Source organism: Aquarana catesbeiana, linkage group LG08 (assembly GCF_042186555.1).
Source record: "Aquarana catesbeiana isolate 2022-GZ linkage group LG08, ASM4218655v1, whole genome shotgun sequence".
NCBI classification, from domain to species: Eukaryota; Metazoa; Chordata; class Amphibia; order Anura; family Ranidae; genus Aquarana; species Aquarana catesbeiana.
In genome coordinates this window covers 52982505-52998410 of record NC_133331.1, presented here as the reverse complement: position 1 = coordinate 52998410, position 15906 = coordinate 52982505, and the positions used below count along the sequence as shown (strand labels likewise).

The window sequence follows — 15906 nt, the reverse complement described above, 5'->3', positions numbered from 1 at the left end:
CCCAGAGGTGATCAAATACCACCAAAAGAAAGCTCTATTTGTATGGAAAAAAGGACAAAAAAATCATTTGGGTAGAGTGTTGCACGACTGAGTCATTCAAAGTGTGAGAGCACTGAAAGCTGAAAATTGGTCTGGACAGGAGGGGGGTTTAAGTGCCCAGTAAGCAAGTGGTTAACCAATTTGTAGGAAAAAAATATAAAAATATACTTTGAGTACACTGTTGAATGACACCCAGCATCATTCAATATATGATATGAGATCCTCTGTCTATGGCTTTTCCTTTCACTGTCCAATCGCAGGCTGGAGAGGGACTAGACCCATTTGGAACTGCAGCAGGGAAAATTGGGGCTTCTGCTGACATTTAATTTATAGATGGAATCTATTGCTTTTAAATTCTTTTTCTCTCACCATCAGCATACCTGAGAGATATAAATATTAGAAAGTTTAATCCTTTGGCATCTACCAAATGCTTATATAGCCGTTCATGGTGGACTAACCCGTTTGGTAAAAAAAACTAAAACATGACTGTAAGAGGACCTGTCATATTAGAGAAGACAAAACTATTACAGGGCAGGGAAGGGTCCTGTTGGGAGGGTGAGGAACATTTTAAGACATTTTTTTATGTGCTGCCTCCACCCAATCCTTCTTCAACAGGTTTTCGTAGAAGAACAGATTGAGACATGAGCAACACCCGTGTTCTTAGTTGCTGGTGAGAAAGTAAAAGTGGACTTGTATGACTTGGCTTTTCAGGAGTGATCATCAACAACTTTCCCAGCTGACTGCCCTTCAGTCTTGCCCAGCCCCATTTCAACATGGAGGAGCCTTTGAAATTATTTTCAGGTCTCGGAGGAACTCAAGTGTACCATGGACCCCGACCCCTGGTTAAGAAGAGCTGGTCTCTACTCACTTTTGGACTTTGGATTAAATCCAACTACCACTGATAAGGTCAGGAAGGAATTTTCCATCCCTCAGGCTATAGAGATAAATGACTGCATTTTTTTTTGTGGATTTTATCTTTCAGCCAACAGTGACCAATGAATAAAAGTAGACTATTACCTTTATACTTACTGACTGACTGCTCTCCAGGTGGGCCGGGTCAACTGCAGTGCCTAGAGTAACGGGCCCCAATTCTGCCTTCCTGAGATTCTCTTTCACTTCAACAATCTGCAGCTCCAGATCCACTCGTTGGTTTTCCCGCTCTTTGCACTCCTCCTCCTTACTCTTCAGCTTCTCCTCCAGGCATGTCATGATACTCTTGTCTGTCAGGGAAACATATTGTACCTGTTAGATCCATCCAATGTCATGTCCAAATTACAACCTCACTTGGAGATCTGTTCCATCTAACGAATGCTCTCGATTTCACCAGCCGGTACGGTCTGTTGCCACTGCAAATCTGATAGGGTCTATTTATTTTAAAAAAAAGTGGTCCACATAAACCATCCCCCTCACCGCTGTCAATCTGCAATAGTGACCTGAAAAACTACCCTGCAGTAGAGCGATCTGAAAGCGAGACTTGAAGAGCTCATGGAGCTCAGGGTGGAAGAGAGGACGTCGATGGTGGTGAGGAGGATGGTCTATGTGGACAGCTTTACCCCGGATGCCTACATACTTAGATGTGTCTGTTTTAATCATCAACCATGTGAGTTGCTAAATATTGTACCTTCATTAAATGTAACCATATTTCTACACTTAGAGGCGCCTCTGTTCGTATTTATACTCAGTTGTCACATGACGCTACTCGCTTGTATATCAAGTCAACATTTATGAAAAAATTTTGCGTCTTGCAAAACGCTCTCTAACCAAGGTTTTACTATATTTGATCTGCAGAGAATTAGGCCTGAGTACATTTGATTTCACACCATTTGTACAGAATGAATTTGCATGCAAAATCTTGGCTGAGCCTCAACCCCACTTCAGCCCCCTGGCTAAGACATTGTTTTCTGACAGCCACACCCACTGCTGTCACACTACACTGATCAGTGGTGCTGCAGCCAATCAGTAAATCAAACAGGTCTATTTCTGTTGAGTAGGGATGACCACACACTGATTAAAGTTCAGCAGGGACTGGACAAACATTGCAGTGTGTGGCCGCCCCCACTCGACAGCAGCCAAGTTGCCTGATTAATTGTTTGCAGTCGCTGATCAGTGCATGGCCACCTTTAGGCCTCCTTGACACAGGCGCTGAGGCGTGTACATTATGGGGGAGTGAATAAATAACAATAGTTCCGCGCTTAGGACTGAAAAGAAAAAAGGAGAACTGCAGCCCCCCTATATAGTAATTTCACCTAGGTGAAATACAAATCAACAGATGTCTTAGGAAAGGGGAATTAGCGCTGTTCTACTATATGTGCATAAAATGTGATTCCTAAAAAACATATATAAAACACATATATAAAAAGGTTGTATGTGAGTACATCCAATGTGCTCATAAAGAGCTTTGATTTAGTGCAAAAGGGCTCCACCACCCAGTGTTATGCAATAAAAGTGCGATGTGCTGGGAATTTTATATATTATATATATATATATACGTACCCAAAAATTGTAAACAATCCAAGATAAAAAACTGGTGATCTACTTATTAAACCATTATTGTGAAATCCCCAACATAAATAAGTAAAAAATCCAAATAACAACTCAGGTGATGAGTAAAAAGTGCTAAGAGTTTTTTTGCAAAGTGAAAACAATGTCCCAAACAAAAACAAAAAAATTTTTTTTTTTTTTTTTTTTTTGGGACATTGTTTTCACTTTGCAAAAAAACTCTTAGCACTTTTTACCTGAGTTGTTATTTGGATTTTTTACTTATTTATGTTGGGGATTTCACAATAATGGTTTAATAAGTAGATCACCAGTTTTTTATCTTGGATTGTTTACAATTTTTGGGTACGTATATATATATATATATATATATATAAAATTCCCAGCACATCGCACTTTTATTGCATAACACTGGGTGGTGGAGCCCTTTTGCACTAAATCAAAGCTCTTTATGAGCACATTGGATGTACTCACATACAACCTTTTTATATATGTGTTTTATATATGTTTTTTAGGAATCACATTTTATGCACATATAGTAGAACAGCGCCAATTCCCCTTTCCTAAGACATCTGTACATTATGGGGGAGATTTACTAAAGCTGGTGCACTCAGAATCTAATGCAGCTGTGCATGGTAGCCAATCAGCCTTTAACTTCAGCTTGTTCAATTATGCTTTGGCAATAAAACCTGGAAGCTGATTGGTTTCTATGCAGAGCTGCACCAGATTTAAACACTCTCCAGCTTTAGTAAATAACCCCCTAGAAATCATCCATTTGTTTATGTGGCTTAAAATGTCAGCTCCTATCTGCTGGCATCCTATGTAAGTCCACTAACGGTGTGCATTCGAGTCCACTTACCTACCCCCCCTCTGTCAAATTATGATGAGCAGCTGTGCCAGTGCAGGTGTTCTGTCCCCATACACTGACATGAGCTGCCTGCATGCAGCACCTGACAGCTCCAGCTATCTAAACAAATGTCCCATTCACAGTGTACAGGCCTCAAGCACCCAAGTGAATGAGGCCCAACCCTTTATCACAGCTCTTACTACCCAATATGTCATGAAAAAATCATTATATATTTAAAACATATATATTTTATTGCTCTGCCTTAAATGGCTCATTTAAAATGAATAGGCTGAATGCACATCAATATAAAATGCAGTCTGCCCCATCTTGCTGATCATAGTGTGATGTACAGAACACCATACTGCGTTAAAGCACATATGCATTGTGGAGGTGAGTTGGGATACCATTTACAATCAACTGCAGTGCACCAATGCAAGTGATCTGCATTACATGTTCCCACAGGGCAGTGGTGCGAATGGGCTCTTACACAATGTAGGGCAAGGGCCTGCCTGATTGGATAACAAATTCATCAGATTATTTAAGGGTATGTATCTCCTTATAAAAGTTTGCTACATTTCTTAATTTGAAGCTGAACTCTGGCCACAAAAACTTTTATGGAAATGTATTTCTTAATAGTCACAAAGGAACTTGTGTGCACCAAATTCCCTTCCAGATATATCCTTGTAAAAGTAGCAGTGACATCATCACTGTGCTGTACATAGTCTGTGCAGAGAGCAGAGCTGTGGGAGGGGCCCAGCAGACTCCACCCACTATAGACTGCCTGCAGAAAACTACAGGAGGGGGCGGAGACAAGACCAGTCACCCTGCACAAGGAGAGCGAGCAGCAGTGAGCGGTCTTTATTACAGGAAAAGTCTCACGCTGGATTACTGCACACCAACATTCAAGGAAGACTACATATCATAAATGTACTTATATAGTATTTGACTGTCCCAGAATATGATTGTACAAAAGGTACATTACCACTACAGGTAGCAATGTTCTCCTTGAGTTCTCGCCTCTCTTTTCGGAGTTGGGACAGCTGCACCCGAATCTCTTCCCTCTCTTTCTCCAGCTTCTCCTTCACCTCTGTAAAGCGCCTGGCTTCCGCCTCCGTGCGGTTCTTGCCCAATTTGTTCTCAATGGCGACTGCGTAGCAGAAAAATGGCGTTTAAAAGAATTGCACATTCTCAGAACTAAAGTCTTCAATACATGTTTATTGTTTAAAAAAAAATAAAAATCCCACCACTGATCTCTGGAAAGGTGAAGAGAGACCATCAGTGGAAGGATCTGACACTTCCACGAGTGGCATATTTGTTTACCCCTCTCACTATACCCTGTGGTTTTTTTCGGCTTGCACATCACAGTAGTGACATAGGGGCCAGTGGATCAAACCACGGATGAGACTGGGGACTGGAAAATTGATAAAGCCGTAGGTCCTGCAGGATCTTAAAGTTTTGATAAAAGGGAAGAGAGCAAGCTTTTACCAACCGTCTGTGCCCCCACTTGGGAGATTTCCTTTCACTTTCTATTAGGACAGCAAGTGATGTGAATTCTCTCCAATGGGTACAACAAAACACTTTCCAATATAAATGAGAAAAGGAATCCCTGTCATGTTAATATTACTGCCTGTGACTTCCTGCCCTGAAATCAGAATTCCCCCCCCCCCCTAGTGTCACAAGAACAGGAAGGGAAGTGAAAACCCTAAATGGGGTCACGGGTGGCAAAAAAGACAATTATTTATTCATTCCAAGTCTGTGCAATACAAAAGTTGTATGGAGCTGGGCTTTAAAAGAAAAAACAAAACATCTTGTTATTCTCAGTAAATAATATTGCAATTTTTGTAATAAATGTAGTTATGATTTATGGTTTAATTAGTGTTTCTTGTACTGCAATAGTGGATCATGCGGTTTCAGCCCCTGGAACGCTGTCAGACATGACCTCCCGCCCAGTGATAACAACACAGCTCACCTGGATTGGTCGGTCTTCCTTTCTCCGCCTTGTTTTTCCCAAGCAGTGGACTGGCCGTCACAGCAGTCTCAGCTCTCCCCTGCAGGCCGGGAGGCGTCTCCTCTGCACTGGGTTCCGTTTCCTGCAGCACAAAAAAACGCAGCTTGACTACACGGCAAACACTGGTCAAATGTACAAACTGTTTTGTTTTTTTTACAAATTGATCCAACACTTTTTTTGGAAAATAAAATGTCAGAACTAAAAGCAGAACTGTTATTTTGGGGGATGACTCATAACATTATCAGACTATTGCACTTAGTGTGATGCTTCTCTTTTCTGTATCCTAAAAAACGGACATGACACAAAATGTGTAACGCATTGCACTAATAGTACATTACAGTGCCCTGCTACATATGTACATTGCTGTGCCATTCAAAATAAATGGCAATGCACTCTGTGAATTGCGTGCATGGGTGTGACGTCATTGCAGCCAAGGCCATTCCAGCGGACTAACAGGGCGAACCCGGAAAGAAGATGGAGGTGCTCGAGCGATGACAGGCTTTGAAAAGTCGTAACATGCTCAACATACGGTGTCATTACAACTTAAACCTATAAAACTATAGCAGAGTTTGATATTATAAGTGTGAATAACACCTGCACTGTGAAAATGTTACTATATACACAATGATGAAAAAAAAGTATTTGATCCCCTGCTGATTTTGTACGTTTGCTCACTGACAAAGAAACAATCAGTCTATAATTTTAATGGTAGGTTTATTTTAACAGTGAGAGAATAACAACAAAAATATCCAGAAAAACTCTTTTCAAAAAAGTTATAAAATTGATTTGCATTTGAAAATAAGTGCATTGCATTTGTGAAATAAGTATTTGATCCCCTATCAATCAGCAAGATTTCTGGCTCCCAGGTGTCTTCTATACAGGTAACAAGCTGAGATTAGGAGCACTCTCTTAAAGAGAGTGCTCCTAATCTTAGCTTGTTACCTGTATAAGAGACACCTGTCCACAGAAGCAATCAATCAGATTTCAATCTCTCCACCATGGATAAAACCAAAGAGCTGTCCAAGGATGTCAGGGACAAGATTGTAGACCTACCCAAGGCTGGAATGGGCTACAAGACCTTTGCCAAGCAGCTTGGTGAGAGGGTGACAACAGTTGGTGCGATTATTCGCAAAAGGAAGAAACACAAAATAACTGTCAATTTCCCTCGGTCTGGGGCTCCATGCAAGATCTCACCATGATTTCAGTCATCATGGGAACAGTGAGGAATCAGACCAGAACTACACGGGAGAACCTTGTCAATGATCTCAAGGCAGCTGGCACCATAGTCACCAAGAAAACCATTGGTAACACACTACATCGTGAAGGACTGAAATCCTTCAGCGCCTGCAAGGTCCCCCTGCTCAAGAAAGCACATGTACAGGCCCGTCTGAAGTTTACCCATGAACATCAGAATGATTCAGAGGAGAATTGGGTGAAAGTGTTGTGGTCACATGAGACCAAAATGGAGCTCTTAAGCATCAACTCAACTCGCCGTGTTTGGAGGAGGAGGAATGCTGCCTATGACCCAAAAATAACACCATCCCCACCGTCAAACATGGAGGTGGAAACATTATGCCTCTGGGGTGTTTTTCTGCTAAGGGGACAGGAAAAACTTCACATCAAAGGGATGATGGACAGGGCCATGTACAATCAAATCTTGGGTGAGAACCTCCTTCCTTCAGCCAGGACATTGAAAATGGGTCGTGGATGAGTATTCTAGCATGACAATGACCCAAAACACACAGCCAAAAGAGTGGCACATTAGGATCCTGGAGTGGCCTAGCCAGTCCCCAGACCTTAACCGCATAGAAAATATGTGGAGAAAGCTGAAGGTCCGAGTTAGTAAATGTCAGCCTCGAAACCTTAATGACTTGGAGAGGATCTGCAAAGAGGAGTGGGACAAAATCCCTCCTGAGATGTGTGCAAACCTGGGGATAAACCACAAGAAACGTCTAACCTCCTGTGATTGCCAACAAGGGTTCTGCCACCAAGTACTAAGTCATGTTTTGTGAAGGGGTAAAATACTTATTTCATTAATTAAAATGCAAATCAATTTATAACTTTTTTGAAATGCGTTTTTCTGGATTTTTTTATTGTTGTTATTCTGTCTCTAACTGTTAAAATAAACCTACCATTAAAATTATAGACTGATCATTTCTTTATCGGTGGGCAAATGTACAAAATCAGCAGGGGATAAAATATTTTTTACCTCACTGAAATAAATAAAAAATATATATATATATATATATATATATATATATATATATATATATATATATATATATATATATATATATATATATATACACACATACACACACACAGCAGGTAAAATGAGTATTGAACACGTCACCATTTTTCTAGGTAAATATACTTCTAAAGATGCTATTGACATGAAGTTTTTGCCACGTGTCGGTAACAACCCATGCAATCCATACATACAAAGAAACCAAAACAAATACGTTCAAAAATGAAGTTACGTGTAATAAAAATGGAATGACACAGGGAAAAAGTATTGAACACGCTAACTGAAATGTATTTAATACTTCCTTCAAAATCCTTTGTTGGTAATGACAGCTTCAAGATGCCTCTTGTATGGAGAAACTGGTCGCATGCATTGCTCAGGTGTGATTTTGGCCCATTATTCCACCCAGTCCTCAAATCTTGAAGGTTCCGTGGGCCTCTTCTATGAACTCTGATCTTTAGTTCTTTCCATAGATTCTCTATTGCATTCAAGTCAGGCGATTGGCTGGGCCATTCTAGCAGCTTTATTTTCTTTCTTTGAAACCAATTGAGAGTTTCCTTGGCTTTGTGTTTGGGATCATTGTCTTTCTGAAATGTCCACCCTCGTTTCATCTTCATCACCCTTGTAGATGGCAGATTTTTATCAAGAATGTCTTGGTACATTTTTCCATTCATCCTTCCTTCAATGATATGAAGTTTGCCAGTACCAAATGCTAAAAAAAACAGCCCCACACCATGATGTCCCCACCTCCAAATTTCACTGTTGGTATGGGGGGTGTTTTTGGGGTAATGTGCAGTGCAATTTGACCTCCGAACATGTTGTGTATTATGGCATCCAAAGAGTTCAATTTTGGTCTCATCTGACCAGACTATATTCTCCCAGTACTTCACAGACTTGTCTAAATGCCGTGCAGCAAACTTTAAACAAGCTTCAACATGCTTTTTCTTCAGCAGTGGCGTCTTGCGTGGTGAGCATGCATACAGGTCATGGCAGTGGAGTGCATTACTTATGGTTTTCATTAAAACCATTGTACCTGCTAATTCCAAGTCTTTCTGAAGCTCTCAACAAGTGGCCCTTGGCTCGTTGACAACTCTTCTGATAATTCTTTTCACTCTGTCAGAAATCTTGCGAGGAGCACCTGGTCATATCTGGTTTATAGTAAAATGATGTTCTTTCCACTTCTGGATTAACAGTGCTCACTGGAACATTCAGAAGTTTAGAAATCCTTCTGTTCTCGATTATCTCCGGTCTCAAAATAAACCACGATAAGTCTCAGGCATTAAATATATCATTACTGGAAATACAGTCGTGACCCTCAAGAAGTCCTATAGATTCCACTGGCAACCTGAGGCTATCCCATACCTAGGGATAAATATTATGCCCTCTCCTTGCACACCCTGTACTCTAGAAATTATCCTGTTCTCTACAAATGCCTTGCAGCCGATATGGCAATTTCACACGCCGCCCCCCCCCCCCCCCCCCGTTGTGGTTTGGCAGACTACAGTTCCTGAAGATAAATGTCCTTCCAAGGAAATTATACTTGGTTCGTACCCTCCCAGTGACACTGCTTCGATCTGACTTTCACACAGAAAGTACTTTTTTTTATCTGGGGAGACAAGAGGCCTAGGGTGAACAAAAGCACATTAAAAACAAAAAGGGAGGTCTGGGGGTCTCAGATCTCCCTCAATATTTTTATGCAGCCCAACTGGCTCAGCTGATTAAATTCCATTCCCATCAGCCCCACCCACTATGGATGGAAGCAAAGTCCTATTCAAGCAAGTTGGGACTGATTTCCCACGTAATGTGGCTACCGGCAAAGGAACGACCACCAATTCTATGCCCTTCCCTCTCATTTTCCTTGGGAATATGGGACAGACTCTCCAAAGCACACACATTTAAATCTCCCCATAGCCCCTTGGTTCCAAAACAGAGTTCGCCCCAGGCAGCTCCCCCCAGATTTTTGACTGGTGGACAAATAAAGGTTTTATACGCATAGCTGACTTCTGTGATTATAAGGGTATTTTGACTAAACAGGCCTTACAGGAGAAATATCAGCTGCCAACATCAGAATATTTTCTGAGTAAATTGTCTCTAAAATCTAATCTTGTTACTATGATCTATAGAGTATGTCACAAATATGACAAGATCTGAGGTCACATCTCAGAGATTTATGGCATTTTAACTTGAATTTCCACTAAACTGGGGTATATGGTAAAATGGGAGAAAGATCTCAATGAGACCCTTGAACTTGATGAATGGCATTCGTTAGCTCAAGCAGCCTCGAGATCTCTTATCAATACATCCATTATCGAGGCAAACTATAAAATGCTTTTACGATGGTACTGGTTAGGCTGGCAACTTCCATCCCGGGTTCTTTTCCACTACGCTTCCGAAGTTGTGACTAGGAGTTGACTATGTTCCACGTTTGGTGGCAGTGCCCTAAAGTGAGGTGTTTCTGGATTAGAGTATATCATTTTATTTTTTCCCTCATGCAAGTTAATCTGATCAAATCCCCGAAACATGCTTTACTGGGTGGCGTGGTAAAGGAGGCCCTGAGATATCAGAGAAAACTCATCACTTTATTTTTGTGTCTGCTAAAATGATCATTTCCAGCTCCTGGAGGTCTGCAGTCATCCCGTCTGATCATCTCAAACACAAACTCTCCTGGATCATGATAAAGGAGCGTTTATCTGCAATCCTAAATGATGAAACGAAGGTCCTTGAGAGGGTATGGGACCCATGGATCAAATATCTGGCTGCTGATCCCAGGACACTACCTGCTTAGATTGTTTATTAGTCTGCAAAGGTTGGAGCGCGAAGTCCCCCCCAAAACTTTCTCCCCTTCTTCTTTGTTCCCCCCACCTTTTTTTTTATTCCCCTTTCTTTTTTCTCTATTCGGTAACTACTTTCCCTCCTTTAGACAACTCAGGGAACAGGCTCGTTGTAGGGGTTCACATAATGTGATCGCGCCCCCCCCACAAAGGGGGCCAACAGCCACTATGCATTGTGACAAGCATACTCCTGGTTTGAACCAACAAACACATCTCTTACTACAATAGCACTAGGTATAGCCAACATGCTTTTGCGCAGCAAATTGTGGGTTGCTTGCCTTCAGTCTGGGAGTGGAATGCGATAGGCTACATCAAATATGGAAATGTACCCTTGTTATTTTGGTAAACTCCTCTCGCTTTTAGAATTAACAGTACCTGGATACTCTACTCTATGGATTATTTTATCCCTCATGTTTTCCTTACGCATATTTTTGTCCAATGGAGATTCCAATGAATTGTCAATTTTTCTGCCTTTGGATTATTATTGGTAAAATGTCTATTTTATACCTTTTGTCAAATACTTAAAAAAAAAAAAAGATTAAAACAGAAATCCTTCTGTAACAAATGCCATCAGTATGTTTTGCTCTTGAGAGAGCTCTTTGCTTTTACCCATCATGAGATGTTTCTTGTGTGACACCTTGGTAATGAGACACCTTTTTATTGGCCATCAGTTGAGACTGAACCAGTTGATATTAATTTGCATTGACAAGGGGCAGGATTGTTCTCTAATTACTGATAGATTTCAGATGGTGTCTTGGCTTTGCATGCCTTTTTGCACCTCCCTTTCTTCATGTGTTCAATACTTTTTCCCTGTGTTATTCCATTTTATTACGCATAACTTAATTTCTGAACCTATTTGTTTTGGTGTCCTTGTATGTATGGATTGCATGGGTTGTTACCAACATGATGAAAAGTTCATGTTCATATATATATATATATATATATATATATATATATATCACATTTACACCACGCCACAGACTAATCACTTAAATGTGTAAAAATATAACTTTACAAGAAAAACTCTTACTTTGTGTAAATATTACCACAAGAAAAAAAAAATCAATATTAACCACTTCAGCCCCAGAAGGATTAACCCCCTTAATGACCAGGCCATTTTGTTGGCACATTTACGGCACTGCGTCGCTTTAACTGACAATTGCGCGGTCGTGCAACGTTGTACCCAAACAAAATTGATCTCCTTTTTTTTCTCACAAATAGAGCTTTCATTTGGTGGCATTTGACCTCTGCAGTTTTTATTTTTTGCGCTATAAACAAAAAAAAGACCAACAATTTTAAAAATAAAAAAAAAACGATTTTTTACACTCTGCTCTAATACATATCAAAAAAAAAATATATAAAAAAAACGGATTTATTCATCAGATTAGGCCAATAAGTATTCTGCTACATATTTTTGGTAAAAAAAAAAAAAACGCAATAAGCGTATATTGATTGGTTTGCGCAGAAGTTATAACATCTACAAATAGGGGATAGATTTATGGACTTTTTTTTTTTTTTTTTTATGTTTTTACTGGTAATAGCGGCGATCTGAGATTTTTAGCGGGGCTGCGACATTGCAGCAGACAAATCTGACCCCAAGTGACACTTTTGGTGACCAGTGACATTATTACAGTGATCAGTGCTAACAAAAATGCACTGATCAATGTATAAAGGACACTGGGAGGGAAGGGGCTACCTGTGTTCCCTAGGTGTGTTCTGTGTGGGGGATGGGCTCACTGGGACAACACAAACTCCATGTCGTCCCCTGTCAGAACGGGGATCCGCCTTGTTTACATAGGTAGATCCCCGTTATGCCTCTCTGTGCAGCGATCGCGGATGGCCGACAGACATAAAGTCCGCCAAACTCACTCTCCCTCAGCGCACATCGGATGCCAACAGTATCTATTGCATGAAACGACGTACAGGTACGTAGTTTTGCACAACAAAGCCGTCCTGACGCAGTATGTGGGCGGGCCTAAGGTTAAACAAAAATAGTGTGTAGTGCTACTGCCCCTTTAAAAATCAAACAAATCAAAATCTGTGTCTGAAAATCAAATAAACAGACATTAGGTGGCACTGCCAATCCTCATACCTCCAATATGAATACAATATGAATACATATGCAATTGAATCAAACTAACCTAATAACATTTTAAAAGAGAGTAATAATAATTTGAATATATGTGGACACTATTCAGAATACGCACCGTTGTGGAAGATTTTTTTGGGACTTTCATGTGCTTCTACTTTTTACCTTATAAAAGTCCCAAAAAAATCTTCCACAATGGTGCATATTATGAATCAGCCATAGTATTCAAATAATTATTACTTTCTTTTAAAAGGTTGTTAATTGGGTTAGTTTGATTCAATTGTATATGTATTTATATTGGCGTCACCCAATGTCTGTTTGTTAAAGATTCTTTTTTTTCTTTCAGACACTGATTTGAGTCTAGTTCTGCTTTCAATGCAATATTTACTCATCCCCATCACAACCCAAAAGGTGATTGTGGAAGCCCTTTACTTTGTAGCAGCTACCAGCCCAACATTCAGATTCTCACCATTGCCATACTATTGGATAACAATAATAATATAAAGGATACATCAAGTTTCCAGTGTTATTCATCCACTTTTCCAAGCAATAAAAAGCTCACAGAGGTTCTAACCATTCCACACTCCATTCAAAAACTAAAACAAAATTGGCTTTAGAAACACTGTAAGGTAACAAAGTTGTCTTTTTATATGCTGGGTTCCTGACACTCATCTGAACTGAGGGCACCACCTGGATGAGAGCCAAGACACCTTCAGCATTACAGAATGTGACCAACTACTACTGGAAATATCAAGGAGACATACCAGGCCCCTCACCTCTTGGACAGGACATAGCGGGTCCGGATCACTACACAAGGCGGGCTCTGTTTCCACATCTTTTGCTTTGGCAATTTCTGGTCCTGGAGAGCTTGCCAGGCTTGTATCATGACCTTTCATCCTGGGACTGTGTAGGAAGGATTTTGCCGGTAGAAGGTCCAGGTAGGTGTGGTCCTCTAGTTCTTTTGGAGCCTCTGTTTTTGGCTCCTCCTCCTGCACACACAGATCGCAGGAAAAAAAAAAGAAAGGATGTAATTTACTTTTGCCATCTCTGTTATACAAAACATTTCCTACTCTACAAATGATCCATCCTCGTATTAATACATTTTATCCCTATCTAGGAGGTGCATATCCAGTGCAAATAGCGACTGGGATTTATTAACCACTTCCCGCCCTCCGTATGCGGAATGACGGCCGGGAAGTGGTTCTGATAACCTGAATGGGCGTCATACGACATCCAGCAGGATAACATGCCGGCGCACGCCTGTGGGGGCGCGCAGCATGGCGATCGCAAATGCGGCGTGTCAGTCTGACACACCACATCTTCGATCGTGATAAGAAGCCTCTGACAGAGGCTTCTTACCACATGATCAGCTGTGACCAATCACAGCAGCTCATCGCGTGAACCAGGAAGTGCCGCTAAATGGCATTTCTCGGTTCACGCTGACGGGGAGAGTCGATCGGCGGCTCTCCCTGTCAGAGGGGGGTCTGTGCTGATAATCTGCACAGCCCCCTCAGACGTGCCACAACACCTTTTAAAATGTGCCCATAAGCTGTCAATCAGTGCCCATATCAGTGCTAAGCAATGTCCACCACAGTGCCAGTCAGTGCCCAGCAGTAAAACCTGTCACTACCGCAAGATCAGTGCTGCCCATCAGTGCCACCTGTCAGTACCAAACAGTACCACCCATCTGCCAATCAGTACTGCCTGTCAGTGCCCATCACAGCCACCAGTCAGTGCCGCCTATTGGTGCCCATCAATTCTACATATCAGTGCCAACTCATCAGTGCCTGTCAGTGAAGGAGAAAACAAAATTTTATAACTGAAACGTGTCCTGGGCGGGAAGGGGCGAAAGTGCCTGGTATTGAAGTGGTTAATGGATTCTCAATACAATCCAGGCAGCTACTATGGAGCTCTAGAAAGCCCTGTGCAGCACTTGTGTATAGACCTGCAACAATTCCCCCCCAGCTCTTGTCCCTTCAATAGCTTCACTCACCACTGCATCTGACATGTCGACATCATCGTAGAGATCCTCCTGTTGGCTCCTCCCACCTCGCGGGTTGTCAATGTATGTGTTTGGCTCTGAATATTTCCTTTGCATTAAACTAAAAAGGCAAAAACATGTTATGTACTATTAATAACAGATTTGCACTTGTAGAGGCAGGATCACCAAATTACAAAATATCTAAAGCCCCCCCACAAAGAGGTTATCCTGAGAAAATACACCAACCACTGACCTCTCCTACCAAAATACTAACTTCCTGGCTTTCACATTGATCCAAAGGCTTCAATACTTTCTGGATCTCTGACCTGCAACAAGCCTATGTATCAGGAACTTTGAATGCTTTCACTTGCTGTGTGCTTGTCCTGTGTTTGCAACTTAGAAGGTGAAGAAAGCCAAAAAAACTGGAATTTTTAGGAGGACAGCAATTGCGTCCTACACATTTCACTAGAATTTCCTTTAGTTGAGAACATGCAGCTGGTTAAAAGCCCACGGCTGAGTCACATTTTTACCATCCCTTAACCGCTCCAACTTTAGCTGTGAAGGCAGTGACCGGGGTGTACACATGTTGCGGTGGAAATTATACACCATTGCATTCAGCGGGCACCACTGCCCACCAGTTTGCGACCCATTCAAGTGAATGGGGCCTGGGTGCAGTAGTTTGGAATTTAGGGCGTAAAAACGTGCAATGAGGAAAACGACACAACGCCTCCTCACCACCTGTCAAGTCCTCTGAAGATTGATCTGAACATGGATTGCTCTTCAGGGAGCAAAGAAATGGCAAAAAAGGCCTTAAAGCAAAGGTCCGCCCTTAAAAAAAATTTAAAGTCAGCAGCTACACATACTGTAGCTGTTGACTTTTAATATTAGGACACTTACCTGTCCTGGAATCCAACGATGTCGGCTCTTGGGTGCCGCCGCTGCCATTCGTGGTAAGGAAAGCCGGCAGTGAAGCCTTTTGGCATCGCAGCGGTTCTCTTCTGCGCATGCGCGGAAGAGAATGGCCCAGCGGTGGGGGAAGGAGAGGGGCCGGACTTCCGAGTGATCTCGCTGCAGCAGGGATCTCTCGGAAGTGGGGAAGGGTACCCGTCAAAAACAGGTACCTGCCCCCCCTCCTGTAAAGGTGCCAAATGTGGCCCCCGAAGGGAAGGAGGAGGCAAATAAGCGGCGCTTCCACTTTTGGGTGGGACTCCCCTTTAGGGAGAAGGGGGCTGCCCCCCCCCCCCAGGTAAATCTACTCTCAGCTTATACATTGATGTCGTCTAATGTCCCAATTTCAGAGTGTACATTCCAATGGGGCATTGGTGTTCTAGGGTGGCTTCAGGAGTATTTGCAAATGAATGCATACATAC

General features: G+C 41.8%; 1 protein-coding gene across 5 annotated transcripts in view; it reads right to left on the bottom strand.

The window, feature by feature from the left end:
- Nucleotides 1-15906, bottom strand: part of AFAP1L2 (actin filament associated protein 1 like 2) — a 195598-nt gene that overhangs the window by 12522 nt on the left and 167170 nt on the right. For 2 of the 5 annotated variants that reach the window (XM_073595844.1, XM_073595845.1), the window contains exons 13-17: nt 14549-14657; nt 13320-13544; nt 5352-5472; nt 4365-4529; nt 1057-1259 (exon numbers count right to left, since the gene is read on the bottom strand). In XM_073595844.1, coding sequence (XP_073451945.1) covers nt 1057-1259; nt 4365-4529; nt 5352-5472; nt 13320-13544; nt 14549-14657 — 823 coding nt within the window. The remainder of the gene's footprint in view (nt 1-1056; nt 1260-4364; nt 4530-5351; nt 5473-13319; nt 13545-14548; nt 14658-15906) is intronic. The other 3 variants (XM_073595847.1, XM_073595848.1, XM_073595846.1) reach the window with 2 other exon arrangements.